At 46.0% G+C, this 18,726-nt stretch overlaps 2 protein-coding genes across 2 annotated transcripts; one reads left to right on the top strand and one right to left on the bottom strand.

The window, feature by feature from the left end:
* Window positions 1-1,967: 1,967 nt before the first annotated feature.
* On the bottom strand, window positions 1,968-8,141 carry LOC148813773 (granzyme G-like). The gene is made up of 5 exons (XM_088907775.1): window positions 8,022-8,141; window positions 7,029-7,170; window positions 5,307-5,436; window positions 2,931-3,179; window positions 1,968-2,285 (listed from the first exon to the last, which is right to left on the bottom strand). Exons 1-5 carry the CDS (start codon window positions 8,071-8,073, stop codon window positions 2,139-2,141), a joined length of 720 nt encoding a protein of 239 aa, XP_088763901.1. The 5' UTR covers window positions 8,074-8,141; the 3' UTR covers window positions 1,968-2,138.
* Window positions 8,142-9,077: 936 nt separating this feature from the next.
* LOC148813772 (mast cell protease 1A-like) lies at window positions 9,078-18,290 on the top strand. The gene is made up of 9 exons (XM_088907316.1): window positions 9,078-9,171; window positions 11,545-11,616; window positions 11,998-12,160; window positions 13,752-13,759; window positions 13,868-14,035; window positions 14,746-14,896; window positions 16,219-16,351; window positions 16,532-16,789; window positions 17,569-18,290. The coding sequence occupies exons 1-9, from the start codon at window positions 9,078-9,080 to the stop codon at window positions 17,722-17,724; spliced, it is 1,203 nt and encodes a 400-aa protein (XP_088763442.1). The 3' UTR covers window positions 17,725-18,290.
* The last annotated feature ends 436 nt before the right edge of the window (window positions 18,291-18,726 follow it).

Raw genomic sequence — 18,726 nt, 5'->3', positions numbered from 1 at the left:
TAGCTGGTGTGTGTTTGTGCACGACCAGTACTGGACTGCTGTTTGGTTTAGGGGTGTCCTGTGCTTCTAGGATAAGCGATGAGATGTTTTGACCCTTTACAGGAGTAATGACTTCCTGATTCACGATAGAGTGATGGATAAGAATACAATCGTCATCCACTGAATGCTACTAGCACCAAAAGTGCCTGAATATCTAACAAAAATTTAATGCTTTTATTTCTATAATGTTCCATGATGGAGAGACGACACTTGTGCTGAATCTTCCTGTTTATTGACAGTCAGCCTACATTTCTTGATATGGAAATAATGGTATCGGCAATAATGGTATCAGTTCTTCATCTGTTGGGAGAGCTATGACACTTCTGCTCTAAATCAGCTTCATCTGCACACTACTCGTGCTGCTCTTTCTGTCAATAATTCTGCTTGTTGCACGCAGTGTTAACAAGTGGTGATCGCAGACAGAATGAGAAATGACCAGTTCACAGACCGAAGACAGACACAGCAGTAGTGCAAAAAAGAGAGGATTCATATCTACCTGCGAGTGCAGAAACCAGGGTGAGCGTCACAAGGATGCAGAGAGTCACCATGCTGGGAGTCTTGGCTGTGCGTCTGCTTTCGGGTTGAAATCTCATCTGAAGGGTTTCAGCAGGGCAGTGGTTTATCGGCGTATTTAGCAACTACTCAGCAAGTAGCTGTTATGATTTGCATCACAGACAAACTGATTGTAGCCCTTATCAGATTACCACGCTAATGCAGAAAATAAGTTCTTATCTTGAGTTAAGATCTTTGCTTTTAACTTATTTTGAGCAGCTTGAGAAAGGTCATCTTACAATTACAAGGCTACTTTTACAAGGTGGAGGTTAATTCCACGCTGAAAAGTAGAGTTTTGATCTTGTAGTGCATTCCCAACCCTTCAGCACAGTGGAACGCAAAAGTGTGGATACTTCTCATTTGAAACCATGGTAGCCCATTCATTACGTTCAATATATATAGATGTATTGTTCATTAAGACCTACTGATCTTGCATTGGAGAGAGATATCGCTGATAATTAAAAATGCTACAATAAGCAACATGTGTCAAACTATCCAAATTAATTAACAGCACTGTTTAATTGAAGGGTGCCAATAATTGCCAAGCAGTTACCTCTCTGGTGTTCATAAGAATGTCTCTCTCTGTCTTTTCCATAAAAGTGAATGTCAAGCAAAGCTGATCACAGTTCCGAGAAAAGTATTGAAAATGTAAGATTATTAGTTTTTGATCATGCATTTCTGAAGAAGACAGACTCTGTGGACATGCTTTCCCCCCTTTTAAAATGGAGAATTCAAAGGCAATAGGGCCATCTTGAGGTCATAGCTACACATGACCCATTTCTCTTCAATGTCTTTGCAATTGGCTCTCTGGCTCCCTCTAGAGTCAGCATCGGGTCAACCTTAGTTAATGTCGCCAAAAAGCTCACTTAAGGTGTAGTACAAGAGTGCTTAGAGTCGGTGCTTTCATAAAGCCTGTTCATGAGGAATGACAAACACCCAAGAATAAAGCGCCATGGAGCAAAATTGTGGCTTAACCCACTTGGCTGAGGGCTGACCTCCCGGCCAGAGGACAAGGGGACCTGGACCCCCCTGCAGGGTGACCAAGGGGCAGCTGCAGAGGTGGAGGTGGGATGCAAGAGACGTGCAAGAGAGAGAGACAGGGATCTCGTGGGTATTTATAGCGTTTGGGAGAGGAATGGATGGTCAGGAGCGATTGCTAATTACTGACAGCTGAGTCTGATTGAGCTTGGTCGTTGTCATGCCTCCCGAATTTTTTGTTATAAACTCCATTTGTAAAATGCTTGTGCTGAGAGGTCAGCATTACTCTTGGCTTCTCTTTCGAGGGCTCACTGCCTAAGGAGACAAACTGGTCAGCGGAACTCGTCCGCTGTGCTGCTGTGCTGCTGTGCTAATGCGCTAATGCACCAGATTTCATATAAGCAGACTTGGGGACCATATATTTTGGCAAAGATTCAGCAAGCAGGACAGGTTACAAAATAATTGAGCACAGCTTCACTGCAATACAGCTTGAGTTTAAAGGCCCATTTTGCAGACAGGCACTCAGGCCCGCGAACAGTGGTTTTATATACGGGCTGCGATATGGAAGCTCAGTTCTGCTCCAGTGTCTCTCTGATCCAGGGCTCGTACACGGAGATCTTGGTGTAGATGGTGGGCTTCTCTTCACAGGGTATGGTACCCTGAGAAATGATGCCATGTGCCATTCCTTCACAGACCAGGGGTCCCCCAGAGTCCCCCTGAAATACACACACACACAGTAGGGTGTGAGCACTGCACACCTGCATTGTAACAGGGCTGCTTCTCAAATTTCTTAGATATTTTTCTGACCCACTATCCTTATTTCTCAGTGATACCTATTCAAACCTCGTTGGGCACCTGTTCATCTCAACACTGGGCCCCTGAGCAAGGCCCTTAACCCCAACTGCTCCAGTATAAATGGCTGACCCTGCGCTCTGACCCCAAGCTTCTCTCCCTGTCTGTGTGTCTCATGGAGAGCAAGCTGGGGTCTGTGAAAAGACAATTCCTAATGCAAGAAATTGTATATGGCCAATAGAGTGATCTTAGACTGCAGATTCACCAGTGCTTACAGGCGCTTGGGACACACACCATGCTCCTGCTATCTCAGACCTGTTACCAACAGGGCAGTGAAGTGGGGAGAGTATCTCTGCTGTTGTACCCTGGAGCAAGGTGCTTCAGTCTGATTGTGCCACCAGTAGTTTTAAAACCTTTCAAAACTTTTTTTTTAAATGGGCTTAAACTGAATATTCCCATAAATCAAATAAAACTAATAGGGTTTTTTTTTAAACTGGGGTTGAAGGTCTCAGGTGCTAGCGGATAACAGAAGAGAATACCACAGTAAAACTGAAGTGTGGTTTCAGTACCTTGCAGATTCCACGGTCGGGGATGCCCCCACAGATCTTGGTCTCGTCGAAGGTCTCCTCCCACTCCTTCCTGCACTCCTCGTCGCTCAGCACGGTCACTTGCGTCTCCCGGAGCTCGGCCGAGCTTTTTCTCCCCTCCCTGTCCACAGCCCCCCATCCCGCCACCGAGCACACGGTCCCGGGGGGCACCCGTCTCCACGGCACAGGAATCACACCCACGGCCACCCCGAGTCTGGCCTTCTTCTTGAGCTGCGAGACAACAGACGCGTTCGGGACTGTTCGGGGACTCTCGCGCGGGACCCGAGCGCGCGTTCTCGAACCGCGGACCCTGAGCTTGTGGACCGCGGCCGCGCGCGTCGACCAGCGCCTGTTTTCGCTTCTCGCCCAGTGTAAGTGTAACGGGCTCAGGCAAACCGTTTGTTTCCTATTCCTCTTAATCCGTGGACAATAAAATCAAGCGTTTCTAATTACGTTCTAATCTACAGAGACCGTAGCAGATCGTCCTTCGCCTTTTGATTGGGTTCATTAATTTAATTGTGGGGGTGATGGAACTGTTAACTTTATAATTATTTGCATGTTTACATACATTTTTACATACATTTTTTATCCATGTGGTATTTTATTATTTTTATTCATTTTATTCGTCATCCTTTGGCTCATTTTGTACAGACTGCAATTCAGTCATGACAATAACACATTTGAACATTATGGCTCAATTTCAACGATCCCCGGTTTAGTTAGTACGGTACTTTCTGGCGATCATCTCCAGCTCTGAGTTCAATTGCAGCGAAAAAAACGTGCGGAACACAGTTGGAGCTGAATTTGTGCTTAATCCGGTTCCGGTTCCGGTTCCGGATTTGTGCTTAATCCTGCGCGTTTGAACCAGAACGCTACTGTAATATTGCGGCTTTAATTTCTTGTGTTTTTAACAAGACACTCCGGACGAACAAGCCAACACATCGCTACTGATAAAGCGTTACAAAATGACCAGTAAAGTTAACAGTTTTATTTTTAAAAGAACTGGAAATTAAACATAAAATTACTTGAGAAAAAAAAAGAAACGTCTATTGTCCGTCTGGCCTTCTAAGCGTTTCTATGTTTTAAGTGAATAAGTTTATTTACCACGGTGTTGCCTTTTTGCTTACTTTTGAGAACTTTCATTTTCTCTTGAAATAAACTTTTCTCTCTCTCTCCTCCTTGTGTCAGTAGGAGCTAACAGCACGTTTCAAATTAAGTTCCAACATCTTCCTTTCAAAGTGGGGAAGAGCTCGCTGGCGTGTTGGCGGATCATCTCCCTTTGTATGTACAGAGAAGGGACTATCATAAATAATTACTTTTAAGTTGACGAGTTTTTTTTGCTTTAACGTATGCTTGCATTTGCCTACTGATATTACTCTCTGTACGATCCATTTCCTCATTATCCCTGCTTTTTCCTCTGATAACCACAATAAAATATGTAACAAATCTATTCAGTTGACTCCCATATTTTAAAGAACACATTGAAGGCTCACGCTCCATTTCTATAACTATTTGCTTAAGTTCTGTTCTCTTCCCTAGCCTAGGATATCTTAAACTTCACCGCTAGTAATAATGATTGACATTAAATGTAATTATTAGTAAATGACACTTTTGTTAACACACACGTCTTAATAAACTTCATTATGAATCAATGTGGTATGAGTGTTAAGCAATTTGAGTTAAATATTGCAATAATTTTCCAAGCGACGGATGCATAAATTCAGTACGTAGTGACGATATTATTTCCACGACATTCGGGAGCCTAATGCGATCTAGCGCTACGCCAAGTTCGGTACTAAGCTGCTTAAACCCTATGACGAGGTGGTTTAAATTAGTTTGCTACTTTAGTCAACTCTAGAGGGCAGCAGCTGTTACTTTGTGTTCGTTGCAATTGAGAACAGGTTTAGCACGGCGCTGCGGACTGAGCACAGCGGCCAAGTTCGTTGCAATTGGTCCTAAAGTGGAGCACAAGTTTAAACCGCAGCTGCGTACTAAGCACGGGTTGAACTCCTGTTATTACGCTGCTCTCAGTTCGGTGCAAGTGACCCCATCTGTTTCAGCCACTCAGTGCCGTCATTCCTAAGCTTCACGATTTACAGTTGTCTGCTTTCTAGCTTCTTAGCTCTCTGTAAGTGCAGTACACACATCAATCTTTTCGACAACTGTTAAATGTACGATTTGTTTACTGTGTTGGATAGTTTTAGTGAGGAAAACAAAAACAGCTCACAGTGACGTCACCGCTAATCTCCTCCCACCGCTAGTTTATTTCTGCAGAGTTGGGGCACGTTCTGCAGTAGAGGGGGGGTGTCTGTATTTGTTCCCTTACAGCAGTAATGTAACATAATCTGAAGTGCTTACCTTCAGCAGCATGATGTCATAGGTCCCGTTGTTGTAAAGGGGGTGAGGAAAGGACTTCTCCACAGCTATGACCTGCTGCGTCTCCTCATCTTGAAGGATGTTGTGAGCCCCAAGGAGTGCAGTGAATTTGCTGCATGTATATACACATATACGAGGGGTGTATGAAGCAACCATAATACAACTCTGTGCATGGAGGAGTGCATTTGGAGCAGAAAAACGACAAAATAATAGAAAAATGAAAGAGCGTTTGCCTGAGGACACCGAAGGCCACCAGAGGGCGCAGTTTACTTCTAGATTTTAGAAGTTTGCTGGCGATGTGACCCGCAAAAAGTTTATTTCTACATTTTTTTAAAAGTTTGCTGGCAATTTGACCCGCAAGTAGATGATCTTAGCGACTAAGAACCACTACCACAACAACCATAGCGATACCAATTCAGTAAAGATAAATAAAAGTATAGAGCACCCTTTCTAATAATATCACGAGCTCCTGTCCAGGATTGTACAGTCCCATAGCTGTGAAGCCAGAGAACATTGATTTTAGTTAGGTCCTTAGGCAACACATAAGATCAGAGTCTCTGCACCACAAGTTCAGAGGAGCAGTGTAGCAGTTCAATACCAGCTGTGTAATAGTAAGGAGATGAGCTATTCAGAGCTTGATATGTCAGCAACAGAACCTTGTAATATGTTCTGTATTTGACAGGTAGCCAGTGTAAAGGAGCCAGGACAGGAGTTGCATGCTCCTGAGAACCAGACTTTGATAAAACCCTGGCAGCAGAGTGATTTATTAAGGAGTATACTGTAGCTGATGCACCAGTAAACAGGGCATTAAAGTGGCATATTCCTGATGCAGCAAAGACATGACAAACAATTTCAGTAACCTTTAAAGAAAGGGGTGGTCTTAATATTGCACGGATGAAAAAGAAACCTCTGTATAAATTTCAACCACGTTAGTTAGAAGGTTTTTAACCGACATAGCAGCACTTGTTTCCATCGCACCTATAAGACAGTTTTCCCATTTGCATAGCTGGTGTGGGTAACTCATAACTGAGAAGAGCTTCATTTCTGCTCCGTGACTGTTAAAATGCAAAACCCTCCCCCACTGCTTGATTCCAGACGAGCAACTTAACATTACTGGGCGAACCACGGCAGAGATAGGTTCAGCCTGCACTTGGACAGTATGCACACTAAGATTTGAAATTGCTCGGCTTAATCAATTATTTTCTGCCTGATGTGACCAAAAATGTCAATTGCTTAAATTCAGGAGGAGGTGTCAGAATGAACACCCAGCTTACTGATTGACTATTATCTACCTCAACAGTAGAAGGTTTGAATCAAGGTGAATCAAAAGGTTCAGTGAGCTCAAAGCCAAACTCATGAACTTTTTCAGAATAGCCAATACCCTTCAAGAACTGTCCAGATGAGATCTTTGAATCAATAAGCAATTGATTTCCCAAATAAATGCCCCTCCCCCCTCTTGTTTAAAAACATATGATCTTATATTCTTGAGACAGATCAGATCAGACATGATAATTATCAGATCATGTTAGCTGGTAAGAGACAGGGGTTCTGTACCACGACAGTGTCTGTGTGAACATGTTCCATCTGGTCACGTTTTATTACACCACCTTACGTGATGTTTTAAAAGAGCTGGTCAACTTTACAAGCTGGCATAGGCGGCACATTCGTGCATGGGTGAGGACAGGGATAGAAACTAATGCTCACGTTCCTCCACAGTTCGCTGCAGTCAGGATGAAGTCCTCCCGAATCAGAAAGCCCAAACAGCTGGTGTGATGGTCGGCTCTGGATATTATCACATAGACCATGTAGGGTCTGCTGTGAGGCTGGGCGACTTTGCCAGAAAACACTGTCGAGCAGACAGATTCAGTCACAGTTTGAACAGAAACCTCATCCAGAGCTTTCATCTCCAGCTGGCTATTGCACCAGTGCCCAGCCTGATCAATAAGTGGTTTTCCACTGGCTTCTCTCACTACAGAGTTTCAGCATTTTCTTAAAACTACCTTGTAACCTCAGGCACTCTTTTGCAAAATGATCATTATTACTGTAAAACTAGATTAGGACTGGATTAGAATTTGCACTTTGCCTACTGCTCCAGAATGTATTTGCTTAGAAGGCTCCCCTATCCAGTGTGATAGCGGTAGGGCAAAACTACTGCACTGTATACCAAAACTGCTACTGCGTCTTCTACTACTGCTCCTGCTATTGCTATTACTACTGCTACTGCTACTACTGTTACAACTACTGCTACTGCTACTGTTAATGCTACTGCTACTACTACTGTTATTACTGCTGTTACTGCTACTGCTGCTACTACTACTGTTACTGCTACAACTGCTACTAAAACTAAAATACAACTAAATTCAAAATGAAATTCTGGTTAAGATTATAAATTGATGATACCAATGTTGCATAAGCAGTCTTGTGCAATGGAGTCATGGTATCTGCTCTACAGTGTGTTTCACTATGGTGTTATAGCCCTTTGGGCTGTTCTGTATAACCCAGGTGAGGTTTTGTAAGGTTTACAGTTTTGGTACAACACAGTAGTTTAAATACAGGTCCAAAAATGTCCAAAAGAGCTCCTTCACAGCTGATATACTGTTTTTCAAAACCTGAGCGTAGCCAGAACTCTCCATTTCCAAGCAAAGAAACCTCACAGTGGCCCCTCATTAAGAAGCGGGGTTTTCGTGATTACTGTACCTGCAAGAGCAGAAGTTACACCGAAAGCCAGAAGTGTGTAGAGAATCTCCATGTTGGGTGTGCAAGCTGTAGAGCTGGGTCTGGGCTTGGCTGTCTTCACACAAGCAGGCTGGGCTCTGGTCTCGGGTTTTTCAGCAGAACAATGTACTTAACTGCAGCCTGGGCACCTCCTGCAGAGAGGCACACAGGTCTGTGTGGATCCGTGCCAGGGGCGGCTCAAATGCCAATCACTGGTTGAAAACAGGCACGATCGAAACTGAATTAATCATTCTCAAATGGACACAAAATAACAAGAGCTGGAGGGAGAAGGGCCTGTAATTTCACACAGTAGAAAAGTAAGATTTGCACAAGTCTATTCCATTTACATTAAAAGAAAAAAGAAAAAGATGCAAGATTACAAATTACATCAGAACCTATCCATCTTCTAACTGCTTTATCCAGTACAGGGTTGGAGAGGATGCTGGAGCCTATCCCAGGAAAGCACTGTGATCCATGATGGACATGATGCCAGTCTATGACAGGGCACACATAGACACACTTATCCAGCCAGTACAGTATGTCTCTGGACTGTGGGAGGAAACTGGAGCACCCAGAGGAAACCCATGCAAACACGGGGAGAACATACAAACTCCACACAGACAGCACCCCAGGAATCTAGGGTCCCAGCACCGTGAGGCAGCAGTCCTAACCACTGTACCATACTAGCTGCTATTCATTATTATAATAGAATCTTGGAGAAATAGCTGCTGCTTGAAGTGACATTTTTCCTCAGTGAATAGCATGAACACGGTCAGGTAGTCATCCTGATATTTACACCACAGTGGGACAAATCGGCTGTTTCTGAGCGGCCTGTGTCAACAGGGCCTCCGTCAGCCTGTGATCAGAACTTGGCAGCCCTTCCCTGTTCCTGTGTGCCATGCCCATGCCCCTCGGCTTCAGAGTACTGCTGGCACACAAACCCTGCTTCCTGTGAGGTCTTCTGTGCAGCTCGATCTACCTGCAGCCCCGAGATCTGTGGAGCAGACAGCCTCCCCCAGCAGACGCCACACTGACACTATGCCGGGCCCACTCCTGCTGCTGCTGGCTGCCCTCCTGCCTGTGCTGGCACACACGGGCCACGATGCCCGGCTCCACAGACTCATGGCAGCAGGCCAGAGGAGGCTTTATACCTAAATAGATATAGAAGATCAGGAATGATTGTCACTTTACAGTCGCTTTACTTTTAACGCAGACGGCAGAGTTTAAGGACGGAAGAGGTCAGACCACAGCAGGCAAGTGAAGGGCTTGCTTAAGGAGGGGCTACAGAGAAAGTTATATGCATTGTTTCACTGCTGCTAAGAGCTTAGGGCTTATTAAATTCTGACATGCAAAACCCAAATAAAGACTTTGACTTTTGGGATCTTGCGTTTACAATGCAATGGAAATAGGCAACCAGCATTATGGTGTGTGAACATGTTTTATGTTTACTCCAGTGGTAATTATTAATCAGGGCAGGAATCATTTCATCTGTTTGTTTGTCTTTCTGCCCTGTACTCGCTGCAGATTGCAAAAGCGTGCGTCAAAAGCTGCAGAGCTTTTATGATCAAGGCAACTAGGGAGAGATTGTCTTGGACGGGTCTGTAGAGGTGACTTCATCTCCTCGGTGCTTCTTCAGTCAGAAGCACGAGCTTCAGATTCATGCAAATCTAAAGAGATTAACCAACAATTTAAAAGCCTTTCCTGGTTCAGACCGCAACAGGATTTCAGCATCATTACTCATGTCTAGAGCAAGCTGTGTATCTGTCTCTGTCTCTGTGCCCCTCATGAATTCTCCATCTCCTACCCCTTCTGTAAAGGTTCTGCAGCCAGCGCCAGTGATGAACAGAACCTCTTATGATTCCAGTCTCCTTAGGCTCAGTGATCGTGAATGGGAGAGAAGACAGGCCACATTCCCTGCCCTACATGGCCTCCCACACAGCACAACAGCCAGCACATCAGTGGTTCCTGGTGTCTCAGCTCTTTGTCATTACAGCAGCACACCGTTACAAACTCACACCAAACTCACAAGCGCGACTCTGAGATTAGCTCCCCTGACCTGTGGGACAGCTGGGAATTAAGTATGGTTACACTTGAGGAACTCATCAGTTGGAAGCAGTGGATGAGAGTAAAGTTGTACCTTTTTGGCTCTGATGTGGGCAACGCACGAAGATCGTTAAAATGATTCGTCAGAGCTAGAAGTCTGTGGGATTTGTGTATAGAGAAGAAGAAATGGGACCTTTTCAAAAAATCAAACCATGAGGTTGTTTTTTTTTATTTCTGTTCAATGCTAGGAACTGTAGTGGCACTGACTAGTGGCACTGACAAAGTACTAGACACCTACTAACTCAGAATCCTTTCTGAAATGCACAGCATAAATCCTGCTTGCACACTTGGATCTCATACCGTTTTCTTCCCAAAGGGGGAAAAACCTAGTGGTGGTGCTCGGCACTCAGGCCCTCACCAAAGTAGAAAAGTCCCTTCGGTTTGGCGTGAAGTTTTACCACGTTTATGCCAGGTACGACATGCTAGACAATGACATCATGCTGCTGCAATTGAGTAGGAAAGGAAGATCGACAGTTTCCAGACTGTTTGCAACCCAGCCCTGCCTAGATACCTACCAAAATCCCATCTTCCCATACTATCAGTTCTAAAATAAATCGATGTGTTCAGTGGAAAAAATTAAATGCCGTTCTGTGATGAACTGGCGTCCTGTCCAGGGTGTGTCCTGCCTTGTGCCCGTTGCTTGCTGGGATAGGCTCTGGCTGCCCCGCAACCCTGAACTGGAAGAAGTGGTTAGAAAATGGATGGATTAATGGCAATTAAACATTTCTAGTTATCACATAATAATGTCTTTAAAGTCATTACCTGTTATGCCAGGCCTACATGCCAATACATATTTTGCTTTTCCTAAGCAAAGCATGTAATACATACACATGAAGGTCTATATACAAGTAGATGAAAATTATTTTTCCTTTTATTCCTTTCCTTTTATCCTTTAGAATTCATTTCAGTGGGCCAAATTAGTCCAGACAGATGGTTGCCGGGAAAAAGAAAACTCCAGAATTCAAGAAATATTCATGAATCAATTTATTGCTGCTTCTCATTGCAAAATATTAGTAATATTGTTAAAAAATAAATAATTCGGTTTGAATCCTGCTCTTGAAATCAAAGGCCATTGATCGCAATGAATACAATAACTGATGACCCAGTGGATGGCTGGAGTTTAGAATAAACTGCTTTTCTGACATTTTGTTAGCTGTTTCTATGATGGGCAACAGGTATATCGATCTACTGTTACTAGAATAAGGTCTGTTGTGCATTTATGTTACAAGCACCATTATGAGGTATGCTGACATAAACTAGGACAATAAGCTCTCCGCTCGATTGCACACTCTGAATGTCTTTTCCGGCCAGTCTCTGTGCCGCGTGGTTACAAGACAGTAAGAGCTTGTGGCTCCAGGCCGCTGTGATAAATGACTCAACGCCTGTCCTGTCTGTGTGTCAGCATGTTTCCCACCCAGCTCAGTGCTCAAGAGGCCCCGTCTGCTCGTACCCTCATCATTTCCATCTGTGGCCGGTGAGATCACCTGCCACACGGTGTGTAGGTGCAGCAGAGTTACTCCTTAAAGAAGAGATTCAGATTGAAACCGAGCCTTACAAAATGCTTGGTTAAAGCATATAAGATGCAGTAAAGTGTGGTTTAGTCATGGCAGGATGCTGGTAAAGCACAGAGGTGTTGGAAGAGCAGTGTCAAGGTGCAACAGGGCCAATGAGATCATCATCCAGGAACTTCTGCACAGAACTAGACCTGTGAAAACTGTCATGTCTCTCGTGCCCTGCGACAGTACCTGCCTCGGAGAAAGCTTGTATCTCTCCGATCTCGGCAGTCAGAATAACTCAGAGCACAAATGCCCAAGAGTTTCAGAATGCCCTGGCGCTCATGCCCAAGTCAAAACAGGAGGACGGTGGAAAGGGGTGACAACTCTGATTGATGTCATCAAGGTCTGCCCATGGACTGGCATCGCCCCGCGCCCCACCATGATCAAGCGCCTGAAAGAGCTGCATAATGCCGAGGATGCTGTATGCTGGGGGGGGGGGGCAAAGGAGGAGAAGTCTGTCAGGTAAGGGGAGGCCCTTCCGAGCCAGTGTGCTGCTAACATTGATCATTCTATATCACCTACTAATAATAATGCTCCATCACCCTGCAACTCACGACTGGCAGCCCACTGAAACAGGTGTGAGCCTGGTCAGTACCTGGATGAGAAACCCCTGGGAAAGCTAAGGCTGCTGCTGGAAGAGCAGCAGGGGGCGCTCACCCTGCTGTCAGTGTGGGTCCTAATGCCCCAGTGTTGTGACACGTGACGATTTCTGTTGGTACTTTGGAAGCCACCACTGCAAAACAGTCCCCCCGACTCTGTGTGTTACTTTATATTGTGTGAATGACTGCGTATTGTCCAGCAATTGCACAATTGACAGTGATTCTGCATGATTAGGCAGCAGCTCTGCTCACCCCAACTGGCGACCAACGCGCTCGTGCACACATTTACTACACACACACCCACACAACCAAGACTTTCGGAATGTGGGTTGCATTTAGGATGATATCAATTGGCAACAAAAAAGCATAACGTTATTTCCTATGATCACGGCCTGCATGCCTAGAACCAGTTCTTCCCCTGCAGCACTTAGCGTTTCTTAGATGACTCCATTTTCAGAGGCGAACATGTTACCTAACCCTCCGGCCTGCCTGTTTTGTAGTTAAAAATACACCCTGGGCTGGAGAGAAGACATTTGCAAAGCATGTTGCGGCGATTGTGTATGGTGGCGAGGTTGTGTTCATTAACCAAAGGTCACACCACGGAGCATCTTGAAAGGAAACAGAGCATCACTGAGGTATGTGGGAACTTTGCTGTCTGTTGTCAAGCTAAGTATACACACTGAGGCACTGTGGTCTATCAGATCAAATGGAGACACTAGACTTTACACTTTAATATGAACCACTTACAACGAATGAATTCAGATTAAGGAACTGCAATCACAGAGGTGCTAATATATATTCTGATGAGTACAGCTCCTGCACTATGCTTATCTGAAATAGAGCGTTTGTGATTAGGGATAGTTAGGGTCTATCAAGCCATCAGTAAGATCAGTAAGTCTCAAGAATCAGTGAGCTGCTGTACCCATGTTCTGTGTGCTGAAATATAGATACCACACTCATTCTGCTCTCCTGCAAGTCTCCTTCCAGCTAGTCCTTGAATACATCAGTGATGTTTGCAGCAATGGTCAATTAAGCAATCAAGGCTCAATTATGCAATTAAGAAATGGGTCAGCCCAGAGCTTGGTAGTAGTGGAGGTTAGAACACTCAGCCCAGATTCAGCAGCGAGACTCTGTGAGTGGGGTGGAGCAGTGGCACTGTGGCTAAGGATCTTTGCCTGTGGTTGCTGGTTCAAATCCTGTGGCCGGCAGGGGAATCCTACTCCGTTGGGCCCCTGAGCAAGGCCCTTAACCCCAACTGCTCCAGGGGTGCTGTATAAATGGCTGACCCTGTGCTCTGACCCCAAGCTTCTCCCTCCCTGCCTGTATGTTTAATGGAGAGCAAGCTGAGGTATTGGAAAAGACAAATCCCTAATGCAAGAAATTGTATATGGCTAAAAAAGTGGTCTTATCTTAATCAAGGTACAAGATCTCAGCTATGTCCTTTCTCCCTGTAGAGACGCAGGTTGGTGGGGGGGGGGGCTTCTGTTGTGGTTTTCAGAAACAAAGGAGGGCTACTTCAAAGGTTTTTTTTTAATTAAATTAACCTCAGCTTCCTGTGAGGTGTGTGCAGGGGTGGGGGGTATTAAAAGCGAGCCACATTTGCACATCTGCCTCATAGAGGTCCCAGAAGCCGAGAAACAGCCACCCCCTACTGTGAGCCACAGTGACACCATGCTGTCTGCACTCCTGCTCCTGCCTGCTGCCCTCCTTGCCCTCCTGCCTGCGCTGGCACACACTGGTAAGAGTCCACACTGCTGCTCACAGCCTAGAGACGGCAGGCCAGACTGATCCTGGACAGAAGCCAGCAGTCTGATGGCACGTCGATGCTGTCCGACCTCCATCGCGCGCGCGACGGGAACTGAGGGGGGGAAACTGGCTTCAAAACTGATCTCAAACAGACACTGTGGCAACGTGCTCAAGGTGTAGAACAGGGTTCATGTTTCCATTGAGTTTTAACTGTAATCCATGTGCTGTATCTGAAGGAATGTGAAATACTGCAGACTCTATTGTCAATTGATGTCATCCAACGCGTCAAATTCCATTTACATTGTCGCGGAAAAGATTAATTATCGCACCCCGCTGTGTATGGTGCGCTACCAGCAGGCTTGTCACCATAAGTGTTTTTTCACACTTGGCTAATTGCTCAGAAATAAACTGAATGTAATGATTTGACTGGTTAGTTTCTGAATATATACTTCTGGAAAGATATTGCAAGCACCTGATGCTTTTTAATGCTGCCCAGTGTACAATGTGTGAGCTGTGACCCGATGGTGGTATTGCTTAATGGTGCAAACCCATTAAGGGTTCTGGAGCGGATAAAAATTTCTTTAATGACAAGTCTGCCTGGACATGCTGTATGTTCGGCTCCAGGACACATACATACATGCCTGTTGTGTTCAGGCCTTTTGTGTTCAGCGATCTGTTTTTCTGTCTTTAACTGTGCTTCAGGCTCTTTCGAAGCAGACATCATCGGTGGAGAAGAAGTCAAAGGAAAATCACAGCTGTACATGGCATCCATACAGGTGAACGGGACTCACAGATGTGGAGGCTTTCTGATATCGGAGAAATTTGTCATGACTGCTGCTCACTGCTGCAAGGGGTAAGTTGTGGAGAGCAGGCTTCTTATAAACTGTTCTATAACCGAGCCCAAATGAGCTTGATTGTTCTATGTGCCTGTTTTGATTTGATCATTTCTTTCTCAAGCCTTGAACCAGGGCTCTCAGAGTCTGGTCTGCTGGGGTTCTTTCTTAAACCTGAGCTCTCAGTTAGACAGTCTATTTACTTCATTGTAATTGTATTTATTGCACATCTGCAGTCATGGTTAACATGTCTGCATTGTTTCCATTCAAACTGTTTACTTGTTGACTTGTACATTGTCTGCTGTTTGTTTGTACGGTGTCTTGATGCACTGTCTGCACTTTGTGTTTTAACAATCGAGAGACTTTCTGTAAGTCAGAATTCCATTGTACCAGTACATGTACCAGTTACATATGGCAATAAAGTTCAAGTTCAAGTTAATTAGCAGCATAATTATAAAACTTCTAACTGAGCTCCAAGGTTCTAATGGTAACGATGAAAACTATTATTTACTGAAGTAGATGATTTCAGTAATCACCCTTAAGAACATAAAGGAAACAACCTTAAATTGTGTTAGGAAAAATCCTATATATGTCTAACAAAAAAAAATACTTAGGGTAATTGTTTAATTGGCTACTCAGGTTGAAGACATTTCTTTAAGTCTTCAAGCGTGTGTCTGTTTTTGGTTTAAAAAGTGAAACCTGAACCAGGGGCCATGAGTGGAAATTAAGTGGAAGTGCCGTGAAAATTGAGAAGGAAGGGCACTTCTTTACTCAAAGGGTGGTGGAGGTGTGGAACAACTTACCCTGTCATTTTTGTTGAAACTGACTCCTTGGCTTTTTTTTAAAAAAAAAACAAGCAGCTGGACCCTTGGGTCAATAGGCTAGTAACGTCCTCCACTTGACTGTAACATTCCTTATGTTCTTACAGCAGGGAAAACTCGGGAAGCGTAGATGTTTTGAATTGAGAGTAGCCCTGTCATTTCAGTGCTTTCTCTCAACACAATGGTGCAAGAGAACAGCAGTCAGAGGATTTTGATGTAGAGGGTAGTGAGGTAAAGACCAACAATAAATCAGAATCTTATGCCATAATCCTTATGGTGCACCACACTGAAACAGCAGAAAAGTGGTATAAAATTAATAAAACCGCAGCCAATACATGGGGAACTTGACAAAGCAAAGCACACCCGTAGTGTAAGTGTGGAAGAAACCGTACAATAACCTCAGCCAACCCGCAGAGAGAGACTCCACACGCGGCTCCAGGTCAGACAAACGTAACCGGCCGCAGTGCGGAGAGCGGAGAGGCGATGCTTCGTCAAAGCTGGTCCTTCTTCTCCCTCCGCAGCGAGAGGATGAGCGTGGTCCTGGGCGCTCACAACATCGCGAGCGCGAACGCGCGCAGGTACGGCGTGAAGCGCGAGTACAGACACCCCGACTTCACGGACGTGAGATCAGGCAGCGACATCATGCTTCTCCAGGTACCGGCGGCGCGCACCCGTCCCCCCCGGCGCTAAAACCCCGCTGGTTGCAGAAGCGGCACAAAACCGGACGACTCCTTTCTCCTTTCCAGACCGGCAACAGGACCTATTTTCCCCCCGTATAGAGGGTATTTTCATTAATGCGACATCTTGTATGTGCTTTGTGTCTATGTCTAAAAGCTGTCCAAACCAGTGAAGCCAGGGAAGGGGATCAAAGTGATTAAGTACCCGCGCAAAGACAGAGACATCAAGCCGAAGACGAGCTGCACCGTGGCCGGCTGGGGCGCTATTAAAACCGGGGGAGGAGCCGTGACGAGCCTCCGTGTTGTCAACGTGACCGTCGTGGACGCGCAGGTCTGCCGGAACATGTGGCGGGGAGAGCTGCCCGCCGACATCATCTGCGCTGGGGGCTACAAGACGAAAAAGGGCGCCTGCCAGGTCAGCGCACGGACACCCGTGTCCAAATCACGCTCTGCGAAGGGGCGTGGGCCCTTATTGGAGAGCACTCAGGGAGCTGTTGAAAAAGCCTGCGCCTGTGCTTCTCAGGCAGCACCGCAGTTGTCATTCAGCTCTGTTCCTTTCCCCTCCCAAGATCCTCGGTTCGACTCGGGGTGTGTTCTGTGGGGGAGTTTGCATGTTGTCAGCAGAGCCTGGGCGGGCTGGTGACCTCCCCCCTCCCACCATCCCTTTCCTGGTGTCCTTACTGTAAGCTTTGACCAGGGACCTCACTAGGAAAAGTGGGCTTTTTGAAAGCGGATGGACGCCTCTGTCCTTCCTAGTCGTGGGACAGTCTCCTGCCTCCACGTTTGGAACATCACCATATCTGCTCAAGAGAGCTGATTCACACACCCCTCCCCCCCCACCCCGCAGGACCTGTTACTTAGAACACATTTTACCTGCTTTCCACCAAAGTGATTTGAAAGGCTGTATTGTAAGTCACCGCCTGTGGAAGACCTTGTATTTTCAATAGGCAGCTTGGGTTAGACCTCTAAAGTGAGCCACGAGTTCACGCTGTCATAACAAGCCCTTGAGCGCTCTCATCCGCCCCTGCAACAGCACAGCCAAGCTCAGCGCAGGAGCTGCGCTAGAATGCACCCGGACTCGAACCCGTGCACCAGACACACCAGCAGCGAAACGGGCAAAAATTCAAAGCCGGTACCGGCGCCCCTTTCCGAAGCTCCTGACTTTCTTCTGTTCCCTTTCTCTGTCCCGCGCAGGGTGACTCCGGGGGGCCCCTGGTGTGCGGAGGTGAAGCCCTGGGCATCGTCTCGTTCAACTCCGCCAACTGCGATTACCCCAATCTGCCCAACATTTACACGCGGGTCTCCAAGTACCTGCCTTGGATCCAGAAGATCGTGAGACAGAGCAGCTGAGGTCCCGGACAGATGGCGGCGCGAGACCCGAGCCAATCAGCTCTGTAATCGCAGATCAGTTTATTTGTTTATACGCGCAGGTGCAATGGAATGCTTATACAAAGACGCTAGGGCAACACCGAAGCATACACACAGGACCGCAGCAGCAACAACAACCATTTCAATAACATACGACTTAAAAAGCAAGCAAGTCAGACAAGCAGTGTGAGAGGGGAAAAAAAACATCAGTGTGAGTCAGTGGCGGGGGTAGAGTTCAGTAATCTGACAGCTTGTGGGCAGCAACTGTCTCTGAATCTGGAAGTTCGTGTCTTTTTGCTCCTATAACGCTGACCAGAGGGCAGGGGGGAGAAAAGTGGGAAACCAGGAGGACTGGTATCCTGAGTGATACTCCCAGCCTTCCCGAGACAGCGAGCTGTAAAACTGTCCACAAGAGAGGGGAGCTGTACTCCAGTGGTGGACTGGGCTGACCTGACCACCCCCTGAACGCCTTCTGCTCAGCCAACGTGTTCATTCACTTCTCGCTGCGCCCGTCTTCCGTTTCGCTCAGTAAATAAAATCAAAAATCACGTTTGCCTGTCTGTTTTATTTACAGAGTATTTCCCTGATACACCCTCGAATCGCACACACAGGGAGGGGAAACGGTTAAAAAATTAGAAGGGAGAACAAAATCGCAGGGTATACAGTTGAAAGCCTTGAATTTACTTGGAAACTGCGTGAAAGTGCATTTGATAATCTACAGCAGGAGGCACCTCTTTACACAAAGGGGTGTGGGAGCCTGCAGCAAGCTCTTCAGTCGTTATGTTGAAATTCGTAATAATAATTGCTTACACTTATAGCACTTTTCTGGACACTCCACTCAAAGCGCTGTACAGGTAATGGGGATCCCCTCCACCACCACCAGTGTGTACCCCCACCTGGATGATGCGCCAGCCCGCTCCCCACACACCAGCTCTCAGTGGGGAGGAGAGCAGAGTGATGAAGCCAGTTCAGAGATGGGGATTA

This window comes from Atractosteus spatula, chromosome 28 (assembly GCF_055471065.1).
Source record: "Atractosteus spatula isolate fAtrSpa1 chromosome 28, fAtrSpa1.hap1, whole genome shotgun sequence".
Lineage (NCBI taxonomy): Eukaryota > Metazoa > Chordata > Actinopteri > Semionotiformes > Lepisosteidae > Atractosteus > Atractosteus spatula.
Note: the sequence above shows the minus strand (reverse complement) of the source record. Positions and strands in the feature narration are given on the sequence as shown.

Bases quoted from the DNA above. Each gene is read 5' to 3' on its own strand.
- LOC148813773 (XM_088907775.1), bottom strand. From the start codon at position 8,073: ATGGAGATTCTCTACACACTTCTGGCTTTCGGTGTAACTTCTGCTCTT. The intron at 5,437-7,028 runs GTGAGCATTAGT...ATATACATGCAG, and splicing joins GCAGCGAACTGTGGAGGAAC to CAAATTCACTGCACTCCTTG. The intron at 3,180-5,306 runs GTAAGCACTTCA...GTTGTCTCGCAG, and splicing joins ATGACATCATGCTGCTGAAG to CTCAAGAAGAAGGCCAGACT.
- LOC148813772 (XM_088907316.1), top strand. From the start codon at position 9,078: ATGCCGGGCCCACTCCTGCTGCTGCTGGCTGCCCTCCTGCCTGTGCTG. The intron at 11,617-11,997 runs GTGAGATCACCT...AAGTCAAAACAG, and splicing joins ATCATTTCCATCTGTGGCCG to GAGGACGGTGGAAAGGGGTG. The intron at 16,790-17,568 runs GTCAGCGCACGG...TGTCCCGCGCAG, and splicing joins CGAAAAAGGGCGCCTGCCAG to GGTGACTCCGGGGGGCCCCT.